The 20,579-nt window shown below is 34.1% G+C and overlaps 1 protein-coding gene across 6 annotated transcripts in view; it reads right to left on the minus strand.

The window, feature by feature from the left end:
* The window catches only part of LOC115214751 (trafficking protein particle complex subunit 13), a 332,050-nt gene that overhangs the window by 8,582 nt on the left and 302,889 nt on the right, over positions 1–20,579 (minus strand). For all 6 annotated transcript variants that reach the window (XM_029783770.2, XM_036505549.1, XM_029783771.2 and 3 more), the window contains exon 7: positions 1,127–1,257. In XM_029783770.2, the coding sequence (XP_029639630.1) occupies positions 1,127–1,257 (131 nt within the window). The remainder of the gene's footprint in view (positions 1–1,126; positions 1,258–20,579) is intronic.

Below are 20,579 nucleotides of genomic sequence, written 5' to 3' on the forward strand. Positions count from 1 at the left end.
AGCATCGCATAATGTCAAGGCAAGGAGACAGTAGTGTACGTGAGCACACACACACATAATACATATATACTACAGGCTTCTTTCAGTTTCCATCGACGAAATCTACTCACAAGGCTTTGATTGACTTGAGGTTATAGTAGAAGACATTTGCCCAAGATGCCACACATTGGGATTAAAGCCATAACTATGTGGTTGAGAAGCAAACTTCTTAACACAGTCATAGATAGACAGACAGACAAATATCATCATCATCATCATCATCATCATTTAGCGTCCGTTCTCCATGCTAGCATGGGTTGGACGGTTCAACTGGGGTCTGTGAAGATGGAAGGCTTCATCAGGCCCAGTCAGATCTGGCAGTGTTTCTATGGCTGGATGCCCTTCCTAACGCCAACCACTCCGTGAGTGTAGTGGGTGCTTTTTACGTGCCACCTGCACAGGTGCCAGACAGAGCTGGCAAACGGCCACGAACGGATGGTGCTTTTACGTGCCACCAACATGGGGGCCAGACAGAGCTGGCAAACGGCCACGAAACGGATGGTGCTTTTACGTGTCACCGGCACGGGGGCTAGGCGAGGCTGGCAACGGGCACGAACGGATGGTGCTTTTACATGCCACCGACACGGGGGCCAGACAGGGCTGGCAAATGGCCACGAACGGATGGTGTTTTTACGTGTCACCGGCACGGGGGCCAGGCGAGGCTGGCAACGGACACGAACGGATGGTGCTTTTACATGTCACCGACATGGGGGCCAGACAGGGCTGATATATATATATATATATATATATATATATATATATAATATATATATATATATATATATATATATATATATATATGACTATGGAAGCATTACTAATAGCAGAATACAAGACTAAATCAAACACACAGATACATTACATGTAAAAAATATATAATTGCATGAAATCTACAAGGATTTATCATTATATACTTTGAAATCCAGAGTTGAGGGTTTTATCAGTTATAAAATTACTCCCAAGACTCTTTATGACTTACTGCATTTACCAGGAAACTTGAAGCCAGTACAAAATATATTACAAAAGCGCATTACTTACATATCTGAAAAAAAAAAGCTACAAGAGGCATTATTTGTGGTCTACTTACTTATCATCCTCATCTATGTCATTCATTTTGGTGACTGAATAAGAAACTGATGGCTCTAAACTGACATGGTCCATGAATATTGGACCTGGGGTAATATTTTGGATCTGTGCTTCTAAGTAAACTTCATCTGACTGTAAAAGAAAAAGACAAATATGAAAAAATTTATTTGAATAAGATTTTGATTAGATAACAAATAAAAGTATCAAGGAAAAGACAATATTGGCAGTAAAGATAAAGAATGTAAAACGAGAATTTCATTTTAATTATCTGTTTAACCATTCCATGACCATATTTCTAAAGAAATACACAGTTCTAGGTTTTAGTTGATTCTTAAAATAAAGAATTTGAAAGAGCTTAGTAGAATAGGTAACCTTGTAACACAACAAAAAATTCTCATGTCAAATTATGATCGAAGGTTTTAATATAAATGTTTTAAAAAATACAGTCTTATATCATAGAACTAGGACTAATCTGGGGTGAGCAAGTATAAAAAGGGTTAAAATAGTAATGGTAACTTCTGATATACAACTAGCATATCATAGGTCAAGAGCGGTCAGTGTGGAATCACAAGACTAAATGATGCCAGAAAACCACAGGATCATGATGGAGCTATGGGTGCAGAAACAAAAGTAATGAAACTAGCAATATAGGGCAAAATCCCCAGCAATTTATACTTGTCTAATTAAGAAACATCTGAGAGCTTTCTTCACTAAAGAACTATGCAAATTCAGGTACAAATTAAAATAACCCCGAAAAAAATTAATAGTTTACTAATTAGTAATACCATTAAATCAAATTTCCTATGACTATTGAATAATAAATTATAGTTTAATTTTGACTGAAAACATATTTTTAAACAAATATCAAAACATCTTTCATGAGTTTCTGGGGGAAATCAGCTATTTTGGAAAAACAAAACAAAATTACTCTGGCTTTAAATGTATTGGTTTTAATGAAACCATTCTTTCACTGGTTAGTTTTTTGGACACAGCCAGTCCATATTTTGACTAAGCATTTACAAAGATTCTTCAATGTTGATTGTGGGTATTCATCTAATCAATCATCAAGTAACTAAACATGTTTATGTTCTATCTTCTTTACTTTGTCATGGTCACTTCCATGGTGCAAATGTGATGCATGATCTGTGTGCACTCCATTATATACTGTTGCCTTCTTAACATGTGCTGCAGCAATGGATTCCTGACCTTCTTCTGGTTTAGTGGCAAACTGTAAAAACCTATAAGTTTCAAGTGCAGACCTTTTATAAGCCTCTTCCCTTCTGCTCCCTGCTTGCTTCTCTGTTTAACATCTCATGAAATTGTAGTACTTGTAGGTTTGAGTCAAATGTTGAAATGAATTCAGTTTTAAAATGTAGTGGCTTTGTACTAATCATCAAACCCCCTTGAGGATGTAAGGATGCTGATTCCAGATTTCAGTAAACTTAATTGAAGAGGTTTATATGTTCCTGTACCTTTCTCAAAGGTAGTGTTGTAGGTTTGCTGATATCAAATCTGCACAAATGAGAACAAGTTAGAGATCTGGCAGAATTGTTAGCACACCTGCTGAAATGCTTAGTGGTATTTCATCTGCTGTTATGTTCTGAGTTCAAATTCTGCTGAGGTCGGCTATGCCTTTCATCCTTTTGGGGTCCATTAAATAAATACCAGTTATGCACTAGGGTCAATGTAATCGACTTAATCCCTTTGTCTGTTCTTGTTTGTCCCCTCTATGTTTAGCTCCCTGTAGGCAATAAAGAACTAAGAGAGAATTTCTGCAGAAAATCGTCTTCTTAAAATTTAAAGGATTTTCAACAGATCACTTGTGGTGTGTGCATGTAAAATAATAGAAACAATATTATTGTTTGCCACTAAAATTTAGCAAAGCATAAATTTTTACAGAAATCATTTCAACAGACATACAGTGTGAATATAGATTGATTTGATTTATGTGTGTTCCTCCTATCAACCAGATCAAATGTTCAAACAGATCAATGCTACCTTCACAATAGTAAGGTTTGATTTTCATTTAATATTATAATCACTGTCCATGTGCTTCTGTGTAATTAGCAATAGTAAAATTATTACTTTATAGCACATTTTTTTGTTGGTCAGTGCCATCTCCCACATACTATGGAGTGTTGCACAGCTGCAGTGAGCAGAAGGTAAAATAATTAATGAATTTAACTATCCAACATTTTTTTCTCTCCAGACTCCACAGCTAATTCTAAAGAACTGCCAGTAGCCAATCGCTTTGTGTTGTAAGATAATCCAGATACTAATATATAGAAATATATAGTAAACAATTGTAAACATTATCCTTAATATTCTTTCCTTATCTAGCAACAAAATGGGAGAGTTACAGATTTATTCTATCTTGTTTCACTTTCATATAAACAATAGGTGAAACAATGGCCAATGTTCTGGTCATTTTTGTGAAAAGTCATGGTTTATTTGTTGTTTGAGAATGGAAAGCTCCATCACAGATCATTTTTCTTTATTCATAGAGTGAAATAACATGGTTAAAAACCAGTTGTGTATTATTGTTCAGTTTGAATAATACTCCAGCCAAACTGCAGCACTGTGTCCTGAATAAGGCTCTGATAATTCACCTGCCTCTAATATCTGACAATATCACAAAAAAGAAAATAAATGAGAGAGAAGAGAAAGATTTTGTTGATGGATTTTAGCAAATGGTTAGATGGTTCACAGTGATTGGATGAAGATATAGGGCAAGAGGAACTTCAATATAAACACTCAGCTAAGGTTTGCTCCACTTCCTGACAGAAACTGTATTGATCTGATATAACCATTTCTGATATGCTAACACTCATGGTTTATGGCTATGCACTAGGTTGGGATTCTTTCAGAGGGGAGGCATAAAAAATAGGAAGGAAAAGATGAAAATGTAAAAAAAACCCATCAAAACAAATTAAAGCAACAACAACAAAAAAAAAAAAAGAAAAAACACCATTGTTTATATGAAAGTGAAACAAGATAGAATAAATCTGTAACTCTCCCATTTTGCTGCTAGATAAGGAAAGAATATTAAGGATAATGTTTACAATTGTTTACTATATATTTCTATATATTAGTATTTGGATTATCTTACAACACAAAGCCATTGGCTACTGGCAGTTCTTTAGAGTTAGCTGTGGAGTCTGGAGAGAAAAAAATGTTGGATAGTTAAATTCATTAATTATTTTACCTTCTGCTCACTCCAGCTGTGCAACACTCCTTAGTATGTGAATGTTGGCACTGACAGAAACAAAAAATTACAAAAATATAGAAGGAAGAAATATAACTATTATTATTATTATTATTGTTGCTGTTGTTGTAATGAGGATGAAGTTGATGATGACAGGCATGTGTGATATATTTTCTGATTATATATATATATATATATATATAGTACAATATATTTTCAAGCAAATGGAATCTGTTTTCCCTCCTAGATTGAATAACCATCCCTTATGAAGTCATTGCTCTTGGTAAATGTCATAAAAGTGTTAAGATTTTATCGCCTGTATAGATTATAGTAGTTATTATAACTTGCTATTACTTTTGCTTTTCTTCAGAATCTATGATAATTATGTTTAAAGCAGAGAGAAAATGCAGTAAAAAAAAAAATGACTTTAACACCTGGAGCACGTACAAGATGTAATTATGTATAAATAACTGGAATGGGACCTAACATTGTTTATTGGAAAGTGCTAAAAAGGGGAACTTATGTGTGTGTATGTGTGTGTGTGTGAGAGTGTGTGTGTTATCTCCTACAGAGACATGACAGGCAGACACATATTCTTTGAGAGATACAAGAAATCTAAATTAGTGAAGGCATATGTTCCAAGAGATCAACATTAATGTATACAAAAGAAGTATGGAAAGAGGTGTTGATTTCAATAAAAATAATAGCTGATGGAGCAGGGTAAAGGTGGGAATGAGTTTCAAGCAAATGAGAGACAATCACACTTTTGATTACAATCCAAAACTGATGTTGCCGTCAACCATACACTCACTATTTTTACATTAGGAAAACTGCACATAAAAGTCCTTTAACACCTTTATAGTTATCTGTTTCCTATGCCATCAAATATTAACTCTTTCAAGGCCCTAGTAATACTATGAATCATTATTAAAACTATATGAAACTTTTATCACAAGACTGCAATTTCAAAAGTGCACTCTAATTGTACGTTTATTCATTTAGCAGAATTCAATTCTGCAGATGTCTGAACAAGCCCTAGATTTTGTTCAATATTTTATTAGTCAAATCTGGTTTAAAAACATTCCTTCCCAACCATATAGTTTCAAATTCAGTCTCATTGCATGTGGTGCCTTTAGCAAGTGTCTTTTACTATAGTTCCGAGTCAACAAAAACCTTGTGAGTGGATTTGGTAGATGGAAAATGAAAGAAACTTGTGTGCTTGTTTGTGTTCCTTTTGCCTTGACATTGTATGTACTCTCAGAATAACACAAAGAAATAGAAAAGCATTTAGTCAAAACTTGGTAATGGCTTTAAATGGTAATTACACACATACACCACAGGCACCTTCAGAGTTTCTATCAACCAATTTCATTCACAAGTTATCAGTTAACCTGAGGTTATAGTAGAAAACACTTGCCCAAGGTGCTATGCAGTATGACAGAGCTCCAAACCATGCCACTCTGTAACCATATAACCATGCCAGCACCAAATAGTAGTCAGAAAGGGCCAACAAGAAGTAATCATTCCTATGAATGTGTTCTATTTTCTTGAAACTTTATACTTGAATCAGAACAACTTGTTTGGAAACAACACAACTTATCACAAGATACGTTAATCAAGACTTCCTTTTCTGATTCTGGTGTCATGTAGATATTTTGAATTTATTTAAAAGATATAGAGTTGAAACACCATTAACCCTCTTGATACAAAATGCCTGAAATCACTCCTGGTTCTATGATAACACATTTCCTGTTCTAAATTAAAATCTTCCACCAAAATTTCCAGTTAATTTATGTTGCAACACTAGCTTAACAAGAACAAAGCTATTTTACTGACTTCTTCATTATTTTCAGAATTAGTTGAAACAAATCTATTGTATTTCAATAGAAATATGGTAACAAAAAGGTTAATATATGTAATCATTATTGAAGACAGACCTGTTGTGTTTGTGATAATTTATCCAGGTTTCAAATTTACGAAAATTGATATTAAGATATTATCGTAAAAAAAAAAAAAGAGAAATTATAATTCAAAGTCACAAATAAAAATATCAAAACCTTTTCAACACCAGATATCAGATATTCCATTCTATTTGATAAAAATGAATAGATCCAAGCTTATTAACAACAAAGTGAATAAAGGTAATCTAAAAACTATTCTAAGTAAAGCTATGTAAGGAGATAAATAAACAAACGAAAATTGACAGTATTTTCAAGAGAACTAGAATACAAATAATCTAGTTTTGACTGAGTCTTGATTATTTTTTGTTTAATAAAACAATGTCTTCTTGAGAAAATGCATCTTGCGAAACATCGAATTAAGCAAAAGACTTCCAAATTAAATAACTATGAAGCAGTTCTGGAAATATACTTTTCTCCTTGATGCATGTAACTATTATTTGAGAAACAAGGTTTGTGGGATAGCATGGATTGTTAGTATATTTGTTATTGATCTTGGTGAAAGGCAATGTTGATGTTGAGTGAGGCAAAAACGAATGATGTGCAATGTTAGAACTGCCACGGTTGAAGTAGGAACATCATTTGAGAAACAATCCATCAACGATATTAAGATGGAAAAATGAACAAAGAACAAAGGTCTAATTGAACATTGTGTTCAGAAAACTCTAGATAATGGAGATTCTGTTTTTGTTTTCTTTACAACACATTTAAGAATAAATTGAAAAACATAAAAAACAAAAAAAGTAAAAAAAAAAATAAAAGATTCTTTCGAATGACTTTAATCTTTATTGAGTTAGATATTACATTATTATCAATTCTACATCGTATTGAAGCCATTTAATCAATCAAATGAAACTCAAAGTAAAAGTGGTGGCAAATACGACGACGACGACGATGATGATAATGATAATGATGATGACAATGATGATGACGACAATGATGATAATGACAATAATGATGATGACAACAACGAGGATGATGATGATGGTGGTGGTAACAGTACAGCTGCCACAACCACTGCCAACACCACACCACCGCTATTATCATTAGCATTATTGTTTTTATGTCCTCAAAAGTAATAATAATTATGTTTTATCATTTCTAAATTAGTAATTAAAACATTCTAATATTCCAGGGAATTTTCAACTAGTTCTATGTTAGTTTGCACAGTTTTATCTATTTGATATAGCAATCTGTGAGCTGCAGCATCACAGGTTACTGGTTTCCAATGAGTCAATAACTGGTGTATGGCATTGTTAACAAGAGTAACAAAGAAAATCTGTGTCTCAGCAAAAAATGAAACATTGCTTGGCTGTTGATTGACTGATTTGTTGGGTTACTGGTCCCTAAGATTACAATGTTTAACCCTTTAGCATTTAAACCGGTCATATCTTTCCCAAATACTCCACCTGTTTTTATGTTCAAACCATCCAGATTCTGCCTCTCACACCTACCCTACAATGTCATTCTAAAAATAAAACAATTCATCATCGAAATCTCAAAGCTGTGAGATAACATGAATAATTCAAAACAATGTGAATAAATAAGCAGAACATTTGACAGTGAAATCTGAATGCTAAAGGGCTAAGCTGATCCAAAACATTTTGGTCTACCTTTTATTTAACTGTTTTGGCATTCAAATTACTCTGCCAAATGTAATGCTTGTTTTTTTCACATTGTTTTGAATTAATCATGCATTATCTCATAGCTTCCAAATTTTGATGATGTGATTATTTATTTTTAGAATCTAATTTGAACATGAAACAAGTAGTAAATTTGGGTCAGATATGGCCAGTTTAAGTGCTAAAGGGTTAAGGCACATTAAATAAGTTATGTGGTCTACCATATGGAAATTGGAACTATTCACACTAAACTACCTACATCTGTTGTTAGCTGCCAGGCCATTGCATCCTTTAAAACCTCCATGCTTCCTGAAATTCACCAACACTACACCCGATATCCCCCACTCCATATGCATGCACACATGTATATCATGAGTCATACACTGTTCACTTTCCTGACTTTTGTACATAATTCTATGTACATCCACCTTTGATGAGTTGTAGTGCACCTGAGCACTATGCACAATAATTTCATCATCATTATTATTATTTCAAGTTAGAAATTTTTCTAAGTAAAAAAAGTAAGTATCCAGCAATAAAACATTTATTTTAGACTATGCATATATGGAGAGAGAAGGGTGAGCGTGAGTGTGTGTGTGTATACACATACATATATATACATACAACACATGTATATGTGTTAAGATGTAGAAATACTCAGGTTGGTGTCCGAGAGTGCAGTAAACCCACTGGGAATGGACCCTGGTCTTTGTCCAAGCATCCCTTAAGGAGAAGGCTAACTCATATATAAAGCCCACTGTTCTACTAAGTCAGATATTTCCCACTTTGCTTGTGTCTGGGCTTCTTGGTATTGCTAGTGAGAATTGTTGTGGTGTAGTGCAAGCCGCACCTGACTTAGAACCCTTGCACAGGCATTGCAAACATTGTCAGTAATGGTCATACTCATCTGGACAGCCATTATATATCGGCATTCACCATGATAGGTCGCTAGCCACTACACATTCTTTATTTTCTCTCCTTGTTTCTTTCTGTGGAAGAATGTAGGCTCAAAATGTTAAAGACTTTTTCCCTTCCCGAGTGTTATACTAATACGTCTGTTTGTTGTCTACACCACCTGTCTTTTGTTTTTATGTGAATTCTCCTTATACATATATATATATATACACACACACACATACAGGGTGTGGGTGTATTTGTTTGCAATTTTCAACTGCTAATTTTACGCATATTTTTTGGTAGACTAACTGACTATGGAAACTTCTGAACCTCCCAATTTGTAGAAGAGGCATGGAGTCCTCCATGGAATCTGTGCCACAAGAACAAACAAAGAAATTTCAGATTCCCTCAATGTTAGCAGAAGGATAGTGGAAAAGTTCAGAAAGGAGCTGGAAGATTTGGGATTTGACTGCAGTGTGACAGCAGAGGAAAAAACCCATGATCATCAATCTGAGGTTGCCTGGTGGTTGTCATTGAGGCCATAGTTAGGGTCATTGAGTGAAATCAACGAAACATATCAATGAAGACAAACTGACCCAAATTTAACAAATATATCTTAAAAAATAAAAACACAGTTTCATGTTTTCCTGAGACAGCCATCATGTGAATGCATACCATCAGCAACCTGTGTGTGTGTGTATATGTGCACGTGTGTGTGTGTGTGTATGTGCACGTGCGTGTATGTGTGTGTGTGAGCATGCGTGTGTGTGTGTGTGTATGTGCATGCGTGTGTGTATGTGTATATATAGTACCAGTATGACCAAAGCAATTTAGAAATTCACTGGTCATTTATGAGGTTCTGAATTCAAGTTATTCCACAATGTGCACTTTGGATACACACCTTCTACTAGAGGTTTGGGAGTAAAATTGGGTTGGTGGAAACTGTATGGAAATCTACAAGATGACTGTATTTATAATTCAATGGTTTGGCTTTGTCATACACTGATTCTACCTACAGGTTACGTTAAATAGTATAAGTGTTTGCGGAATAGTCAGCCACTAATATTGTAATACATCTGATGAGGAGTTTTATTGCTCAAACAACTGCAATAATTATTGTTGAGATTACTGAGAGGCCCATTTACTTGTGCATTCACATGTATGTTTCCACATGTGAAGCAACATAATAAGAAAAATGAATAAGATTGAATTGGAATATACTGTTCAGAAATCCGATATATAATCAATTAAGCTATGTTAAGATTCCTGATATGGAGAACTTTACCAATGCCTGATAACAAGCAGATTTGAATACTCAAGTGAAAAATTATACTCCTTTTATCTTTATCCCTGATCCTGTAATATTAATGGAATGTTGCTAATTATCCCAGATCACACAGGAAGCGTTCATAATACCAGTGTAAAAGAGCAGATGCTATACTTTAATTTGCCATGGCAAGATTAGGCTCGCAGTCATTTCCTCAATGGAAACCAGGCTGTAATATGTAAAAGTCTGACATTTTTATATACAGCCTCCAAGTATAATTATAGACATGCCAATATTGATTTCAGTGATATGTTTTGGTTACAATTATGAAAATATTATTCTAATGTAGACTACACAGCAGGCCCTGTTGACCGTATAATTTCAATTAATGATAATATTTGCTGAGAAAATATAGGTACAGGATCTAGTTAATGGTTGTAGGATTAAATTACTAGATGAAAAAAAAAAAAAAAATCCCCAAGAAACAAAAAAAAAAAGCTAACAAACAATAATCCCAAATGATATCAATAAAAAACTAGATCCTCAACTTTATTTGTTAACCACACTACAAGTCTAATGGTTATTGACCCAATGTTATGTATATCAAGTAGTTGTAGCATAGTTCATAGAACTGGTCAGCCTGGACAACTGACTACAACTTAAACGTATAATGTGAATTGACCATAGCAATTACTAATAAATAGTTAATTAGCTTACTTCAAATTGATTACTTATTGAACAACATTAAGGCTATCATTGATTTATGTACTTCGATAGAGTTATTTCCAATAGCCTTACTTAAATGCTTTCTAAATTCTCAACTCTTAAGTATAAGTTGTAAAGAAACAAATTGATTACCTATAATAACCTACATACAATCATTATAAATACAATAACAAACAAGCAAAAAAAGTCAATCCTTCTACGTGGCTGGCATTTCATTGCAGTTTCTGTATTATTTAGTGGAAAATGAGAGATGAATCTTCCTCTGTACAAAGCATTAGACCATTGTAGATAATCTCATCAGAATAAAGTGAGTGTGTTACAGCTAGAGGCAATTAAATGCTTGATTGGTTGTATTCTAGAAGAAAGAGTATAACAACTGAAAAGAAATCTAATGCTTGATGTATTGTGGGTAGCCTTTCTAGAATAAAATATACTGCAACCTAGAGAGAAGTGATCTATTGTAAGTAGGAATTTCTCTACAGTAAAGTGTATTACAGTCTAGAAGCAATTTAACACTTAATCCATTATAGGTAACATTACCAGAATAAAGAGTGCTACAAACTAGAGGCAATTTAATGCCTGACATGAAATCACAAATGATGAGCTGGTAGTCCAATCCCTGTAATTCAAAAACAATAAAATTAAGAACCAACCATTCAAAAATTTTTTCTATAGTAACTCTGGAAGTTAAATAAAATACATGGGGATTTCTCTTGAAGAAAGAAGCAATTTGAATTGGCAAGACAAAATATGAGTTAATCACCAGTCAAACATAAGAACAGCTGCTGAAAGTTATTGATCTCTCCCTGTCCTAATTATAAAACTGTGTGGGTTCTAAAACAGACTCTGAAACACACAATTCTCTTCAAAGCATCTTAATGTCTTCACTGAAAAATTTTCAAATATAGCCAAATTGGATGGATGTCTTAAAAAAAATAAAAACCTAAAAATGTTCCTTAGAGTTTGATCATGTGTGTTTTAAGTATTCTTTGTTTAGCTAAATGATAATCTTTTTTATTTAACAAAATACTACTTCATAATCAGGATGGTATGTGTGTGTGTGTGTGTGTGTGTGTGTGTGTGTGTGTGTGTGTGTGTGTATGTAAAGTAAAATTTGTTAAATAATAGTTTCAAAGTAATACATCTCAGAGTAAAAGGTTAAAAGTAGAGTTAAAAGTAGAAAATGTATAATTCATCTAACTTGTTTGTGTGTATGTGTAATCAAATGGTTAAGAAGTTCACTTTGCAGTCATATGGTCCTGGGTTCAATCCAATTGCATGGCATTTTGAGCAGATGCCACTTTTTCTAGTGTTGGGTAGGCACATAACTGGTAAATAAAATTGGAGAGACAGAATCTGGATAGAAGACCATTGTGTAGAGTGCAACTCTAATTTAAAAAGTATAGCCTTGTCAGACTTTATAATAATAATAATAATGAAATTATTGTATACAGTGCTCAGGTGCACCACAACTTGTCAGAAAGTGCATATAAAGTATATGCAGTAATATACAAATGTCTGGAAAGCGAACAATGTATGAGTCAGATACATGCTTGTGTGTGTATGAAGGGGAGAAAATCAGGTGTAGTGTTGGCGAATCTCAGAAAGCATGGAAGTTTTGAAGGATGCAGTGCTCCGACAACTAACAACTGATGCCGGCAGTTTGTTCCATGCTTCAACAACTCTCAGCGTCATGCTGTTTCCACCCAAGAATTATGTTGAGGGTACACGTGTGTGTGTGTGTGTTGTGTGTGTGTGTATGTAAAGTAAAATTTGTTAAATAATAGTTTCAAAGTAATACATCTCAGAGTAAAAGGTTAAAAGTAGAGTTAAAAGTAGAAAATGTATAATTCATCTAACTTGTTTGTGTGTATGTGTAATCAAATGGTTAAGAAGTTCACTTTGCAGTCATATGGTCCTGGGTTCAATCCAATTGCATGGCATTTTGAGCAGATGCCACTTTTTCTAGTGTTGGGTAGGCACATAACTGGTAAATAAAATTGGAGAGACAGAATCTGGATAGAAGACCATTGTGTAGAGTGCAACTCTAATTTAAAAAGTATAGCCTTGTCAGACTTTATAATAATAATAATAATGAAATTATTGTATACAGTGCTCAGGTGCACCACAACTTGTCAGAAAGTGCATATAAAGTATATGCAGTAATATACAAATGTCTGGAAAGCGAACAATGTATGAGTCAGATACATGCTTGTGTGTGTATGAAGGGGAGAAAATCAGGTGTAGTGTTGGCGAATCTCAGAAAGCATGGAAGTTTTGAAGGATGCAGTGCTCCGACAACTAACAACTGATGCCGGCAGTTTGTTCCATGCTTCAACAACTCTCAGCGTCATGCTGTTTCCACCCAAGAATTATGTTGAGGGTACACGTGTGTGTGTGTGTGTGTGTGTGTAGAAATGTCTTTGAGCCACTATTGTTCCCAGGTCTATGCTGACTGGATGTAGTAGTACCTGTCAGGGTTCCCACAACAGGTTAACTAGCATATGTGATAATAATCCATCTGAGTGCAGGGATGCAGATATACCTTTGGTTAGTTATAGGAAGCAAAGTTATACCACTGGGAGTGAGGGACCCCTAGCTGTGATAACAGCTAAGAGAGGGACACTCTGATGTAAAATCGCATGACTACTGGTCATCTTGGTTCAGCCTGTCACTAGATACTAACCACAGAGACTCAGAGAGTGGTATGCGTGTCATGCAAGTGTTTGTCGCATTAATCCAGTGATGTACAGATGTTTCTTTATGGTGACCTCATTTGTCATTTCATCCACTGAAAGTCCAATGTCAGCAGAAAGGTAGTGATGTGTGCAGGCCTAATCAGTTGGAAGCATACAATAAGTTACAGCTTTCATCTGTCACTTATGCTTTAAACAATACATATCTACAGCAGGACTGAATAGTCATCTGAGAGGCCATGGATAGAAGGCCAGAAATATCATTGGCAATGAGAAAGCATAAAGAGATAACAACCATCAGTGAAGGTGGAGCAACCACCATATAAATATATCATCATCATCATTTTAACATCCACTTTTCCATGCTTGCATGGGTCAGACAAAACCTCTCAAGAGAAAATTTTGTATGGTTGGATGACTTATTTGACATGATAGGGAAAGAAGTCCATTACTGATGGTTGAGAAGATATTAAGTAAAAGTGTGTTTACTGATTTTAAATCTGATAATGATGATTTTCATTAGATATAAGTGTTCCCATGATTCTCTGTAGCCTGCTACAAAGAGCACAAACATTCTGCTGATGAGACTGATCAAAGTCTTGAAATTTTTATGGGTTAATAGATTTAGAAATGCTATTGTTCTAAACTAAACATTAAGGACTCTCTCTTTATTCATTTACTTGTTTCAGTCGACTGCAGCCATGCTGGAGCACTGCCTTTAGTTGAGCAAATCGACCCCAGGACTTATTCTTTGGAAGCCTAGGACTTATTCGATCAGTCTCTTTTGCTGAATGGCTAAGTTACGGGGACGTAAACACACCACCATCAGTTGTCAAGTGATATTGGGGGGGGGGGAACAAACACAGACACACAGACATATACACACATATACATATATATATATATATATACATATATACGATAGGCTTGTTTCAGTTTCCGTCTACCAAATCCACTCACAAGGCCTTGGTTGGCCCGAGGCTATAGTAGAAGACGCTTGCTCAAGGTGCCATGCAGTGGGACTGAATAAGGAAATATATAAGGAAATATGAAAAATCTTAATAAAAAAAGATTAAAATTGAATAGAGTTGTGGCTCTAATATAACAGGTTTAAAAGAAAATCTGTTCATCATTTTCACACTCACAGTTGTGTGTGTGTGTGTGTGTACATATATAATAGAAGCAGGCATGGCTGTGTGGTAAGAAGTTTGCTTCTCAGCTACATGGTTTTGGGTTCAGTCACACTGCATGGCACCCTGGGCAAGTGTTTTCTACTACAGCCATGAGCTGACCAAAGCCTTGTGAGTAGATTTGGTATATGGAAACTGAAAGAAGCCCATCAGGTATATATATATATATATGTATATATTGGCCTGCTAACCTAGCCAGCAGGGTGGTGTCATTTGAAGGCTAAAATAACGCAAAAACGCAATGTGACCAACGATGTGTAACAACATCTGACAGCCTGGTTGGTCATGTGATCATGTGATATATCTATCTATTTATCTATCTATCTATTCATCTATCTATCTATCTACTTATCTATCTATGAATTGTTGTCATGCAAGCTGTGACCTAGTTGTCATGCAAGCTGTGACCTTTGCTTCCAATCTTCCATGAAAACATGTCTGGCCATGAAGAAATATTACCTTACTTGGAAGCCAGTGGATGTTGGTGACAGGAAGGGCATCCAGCCATAGAAAGACTGCATCAGCAAATTCTGTCTGACCCATGGGAAAGTGGGTGTTAAAATGATGATGACAATGATGATGATACATGTGTGTACACACCAACACATATACGTATATATCTTTCACTTGTTTCACTCATTAAGTTGAAACAAGTAATAGTAACCATTCAAGACAGTGCCAGAATATTGCCTTGAACATCTTTACTTTTTTTCTTATTCATACTAAATCCAGTACTTACTTTTTAAAAAGTCTGGTACTTAATTTAGCAATATATATTTATCACACTACTAAGTTAGAGGTCATAAGCAGACAGCAATAAACACATACAAATATAGACACAGGCACACATACCTATGTGTGTGTATAAACACACACACACATATTGTCAAGTCACTCAAAGTCATAAATCTGAATGTTAGCATATTTAATTTATAACTGAGTCCAACAAGACCTTTGCATTTTGCCTGTAGAATCCTTGGTGGTAACATCACAGTTGTAGGTTTGTTAGGAACTTCACAAGTAGTTCCTAAACAAGTCTACAAGCAGCTAATCTATGTACTGGGACTCACAGTTAGGGATTAAATATATAAATTTTATTTTGTGAGAGAGAGAGAGAGAGAGAGAGAGAGAGAGAGAGAGAGAGAGAGAGAGAGAGAGAGAGAGAGAGAGAGAGAGAGAGAGATGAGAGAGAGAGAGAGAGAGAGAGAGAGAGAGAGAGAGAGAGAGAGAGAGAGAGAGAGAGAGAGAGAGAGAGAGAAAATTAAAAGATGTCTAAGTTAAGAACTGAATATACAAGATCTCCAAAATTGTCTGAAAAGAGATTCTCTCTCCTCTGATGACATATATTTCTCTGCCATATATCAGGCTCTTTAGTTCATGATGATTTTAGTTTACAAACACATATTGCAAAAGTTATGTGCAACAACCGAGCAATGAAATGTAAATTCAAAGATAAAGCTTTATAACATAAACATTAGCATTCTGTCTGTTCTTTTCACAAAGCAATTATAATTATTATAAATTGTGATAACTAGTTTTTACAAAAAATTTAAAGTGTTATGTATTGTTTTTATGTTAAACACATTAATCCATGTTAATTAAATTCAGTCTCTTATGAAAAATTTGCTTCCTTTGAAATTCTTTTCTAATTCACAACAAATGAATGACACTGATAGCATTTCCTTTTCTCTGTGTAATCCATTCAATAAATGATGGTCTTTTTTTAACCTCATATTAAACCAATATCGCTACATAATGAAAAAAGTTCCTAAAATTATTTTCAAATTAACACAGCATTTATTTTATGTGATCTATTTATAGCCAGTTGGCCATCTGACTTGATTTTGGTGATTATTAAACAAAAGATGACAAACTGAACATTTTAAGATTGGGACGGATGAAATTCTTTGAAATTTAGACAACCCTGGCTTTTGGGGAGAAAGGCGATAATTGTAATATTAATAGGTTTTCTATAATTATATTTTAAGTAATTGATGTATTATCAGACTTAGTAATTTGTAAGTTTATTATTTAATTTAAAATGACTTCAAGCTATAGCTAGGTTAATTTTGGATAGAATGCAATTTTCTTTTTGCTTTTACACAATACTTTATGATTGATTTTTAAAGCAAAAATGTTTGACAAGAGTCCTTGTTGTTGATGTGTGAGTTAGTGTTTGGTGTCACTGTTATATGTGATGTGCTTCAGTCACTGCTAATGCTCTTGACACTGTTAATTATTTTTACCTACTCGTATTCTCTTTGTTTCAAGATACAGAGTAAATGCAAATAGCAAGACAGATTTCTATTTCTATTTTCTACATCAGGTCTTGTTTTAGCTTGCTTTGCATTTTAACATTTCTACTGCCACTGCACCCTCTCCTATCTCCTATAGTCACCAATGTAAAAGTACATGACTTAGGTCACTAAGTATTCTCTATACACTTACACACTTGTTCCTTTTACATACCAATTCTGGCCTTTCTGCCGTCATAGTACTCTCACTTTATTAGAGATGGCATTGGTTTGTGAGCTCCTTTAGATAGTCCTTTTAAGGACTTAACTCTCTAGGACTGTTGCCACAACAATACACACCCAGTGCAATTTGTAAAGCTGTTGGCAATAGGAAAGGCATTCAGCCATAGAAACTAAACCAAATGGTACATTTGACCACTAATCTATGAGAGCAATGACTCCCTTATAAGAAATGACATGAACTGTGATGCTAGCTTGGGAAATGGACATAAATTGATGATGATGATGATGAGACAAAAGAAAGAAATTTCTACAGATTGAAATGAAAGATTGACTGCAATATAATTGATTACTTTGAACAAATTGGATAGGGGCACTGCTAACCAAAATAAATGAAAGGCTTTTCAAGGTTTTATAATTGGAACATGTCAAATATTTTAATTTTAGATTTCAGTATCAATGAAAGATTGAATAAGAAATATAGGCTAGTTCCTCACCGTTTACATCTACAACTTTACTGCAATTAAGTTAATACTAATAATAATGAACATTGCAATAATTAAAAATATTTCAAAATTCAAAATGGAAATGAAAAAAAGTCCACATTTTTCCTTCCATTTTCTTTCTTTCTCTCATTTTTTTTTTCCAATTAAAAAACATATTTAGACATTCAACTCCGTTATTTAATAGCAGTAGTTTAAATATGAAAAGTTATTTTTAGACCAAAGTATGAGACCATGACAAGAATTAAAAGATCAATGTTTTACTGGCCGTTTTACCCCATTTGAAACCATTCCCCTCTACTCTTTCTAATGTGTTTATTGTATCATGACAGTTATGCATAATAAAACAAATTCAGTTAAGTTTAATTTTCTCTGATCCTCATTTAGCATAAATCTATTTTTAGAAACTAATAACCTTTATCTTTATAATTTGCTCTCTCTTTCACCACTTAAAACTATATGCTTCATTGCACACTATTTCCCCACCTTCAGCACATGGACATCAGATTAAACTGTTCTTTCTGTGTAAGTACAGAAGGGAAAGAAAAAAAATTCCATTTAAACCAAGATTAATAATGTGCATCTAAAGCCAAGCATTAAAAAAACATGTAAAAAGTGTCAATTAGTGACCAGGTTTGGCTGTTGGCCAATGGAAAGGAATCCAACACATAACAACCACCACCACTGCATCTGGTTGTCATTAAGTATTTATTACTACTTCCCTCCTGGACATAACATTACTTCTGAGATTAGGCTTCAGTGTGGTGGCAATCTGTTTTTGATTATCTTTTTGAAAATAAATACAATCAATTGAGAGAGAGAGAGAGAGAGAGAGAGAGAGAGAGAGAGAGAGAGAGAGAGAGAGAGAGAGAGAGAGAGAGGCTGTGAACATTAATTGATTCATCAATGTTTGTTTTATACTAATGGAGCTTTAATATTTATGTATTTTATATTGCATTTTGTGAACAATAGTATCGTTGGTCAAGTTTATGAGGGGCCAATCATTGGTTCATGACATTTCCAATAGCAAGAGTGACAAAGAAGTTATCTGAGCAACCTGTGCAGAATAAATACCACAAAATTTTTTTTTGTGTGAAAGCAACAGATTACCAGTTTTCTCACCAATGTCCACACCCTTTGCTGCTGTATATTGTTTAAATATATACATATTCATGCACACACGCACACACATTCACATATACAGTAGGATTCCATACGGTTTACAAGTTGCTCAGATAACTTCCTTGTCACTCTTGCTATAGAAAATGTCATGAACCAGTGATTGGCCCTTCATAAACTTGACCAGTGATACTATTGTTCACAAAAAATGCAATATAAAATATATAAATATTAAAGCACCATTAGTATAAAACAAATACTGATGAATCAATTGTATATAGTTTACATATATATCATTCCACTCTCATATTAGTTGGACAGTTATAGGCTATTGTAGAAGCCACATGCCCATAGTGTAAAAGAGTGAGATTGAATATGGAATAAGAATAAGGTGGATTTGATAGATGGAAACTGCTTGAAGTTATGTATGTGTCCATCCATGCCTGTTTTTATGTTTAACACTGGTCAAAAAAGGAAATGTTGATGTTATTTATGCTGTGTCCCCTTACGTCTTATAAACTAGTGGATTGATAAAATAAGTACCAGGCTATAGGCATAGGCATGGCTGTGTGATTAAAAACTTTGCTCCCAAACCACATGGTTTCAAGTACAGTCACACTGTATGGTACCTTTCTTCTACTATAGCCCCAGGACAATCAAAGCTTTGTGAGTGGATTCAGTAGATGCCTATCATACACATATATTGTAATCGGACATGGCAGTGAACTCCCAAAATGGCCATAGATTTTTTGACCTACCTTTTTTTTGGCTCTCTCTTATGCTCCTTGAATACTGGACCTACCATAGATTGCTTCATTTTTAAAAACAAACTATTTTTGATATATTTTTAATTGTGGGGTAAAAAATTTTTTAGTTGCTTGATATGTTTTAGCAATTCATTTTTTAATATCTATTTTAGTTGATTTGTATATAATTTTTCTTGCCAGGTCCTTCTATATATTTTGTATTTTTATATGTGCACATATATTTTTTACCTTCTGTGCTTATATCTGTATTTCTTTTATATGTTGAAGGCCATGGTATTATTTGTATATGATGAAATGTATAGAAGCATGGAGTTATATAAAGTCGTTGGCCTGAATTGAATGTTTGTTCTCTTATCAATGATTTTCTATATATATATATATATATATATATATATATATATATATATATATATATATATATGATGGGCATTATATCTTCTACTAGATTATTATCAGTTTTAATCATAATTTCAATTGTATTAGCATTAAGTAGTTAAAGTATTCTCTTAAACTAACTACCATATAAGCACTACCATATAGTAGGTTTCATAGCAATTTTATAATTTTGCATAAAAAGAACAAATGATGTAGACATGGAGTCTGTAAATTGCAGTGCCAATAATTATTCTTATGTTGGTAGTAACTAAGAATAAAAACTGATGCAGTAGGGGATTCTTTAGTTCTCTCTAATATTGGTGACATGATAAAATTCTCCCAGTCTACAGTGCAAAATGGCTAATGCAAAGAAGGGCATCCAACCAGAAAAGGCAGTGCCTAGCTTTAAATTGTGATGTTCTCTGTCCTGTGCATTTCAGCTGACAAAGGGCCACACTAGTTGGTAAGATACCTCAAGAGTTTTCAACTCAAATAAGCATGGTAAAAAAAAGAATGTAAAATCAATGAAGAAAGATGTAAAATCAGAGAAACAAGATAAATTCACAGTATGCTTGAGATAGCTAGATAGATAGATAGATAGAGAGAGAAAGAGAGCGAGAGAGAGAAAGAGTTGGGGGGATTAATGCAGTTAATA

This window comes from Octopus sinensis, linkage group LG8 (genome assembly GCF_006345805.1).
Source record: "Octopus sinensis linkage group LG8, ASM634580v1, whole genome shotgun sequence".
Classification (NCBI taxonomy): domain Eukaryota; kingdom Metazoa; phylum Mollusca; class Cephalopoda; order Octopoda; family Octopodidae; genus Octopus; species Octopus sinensis.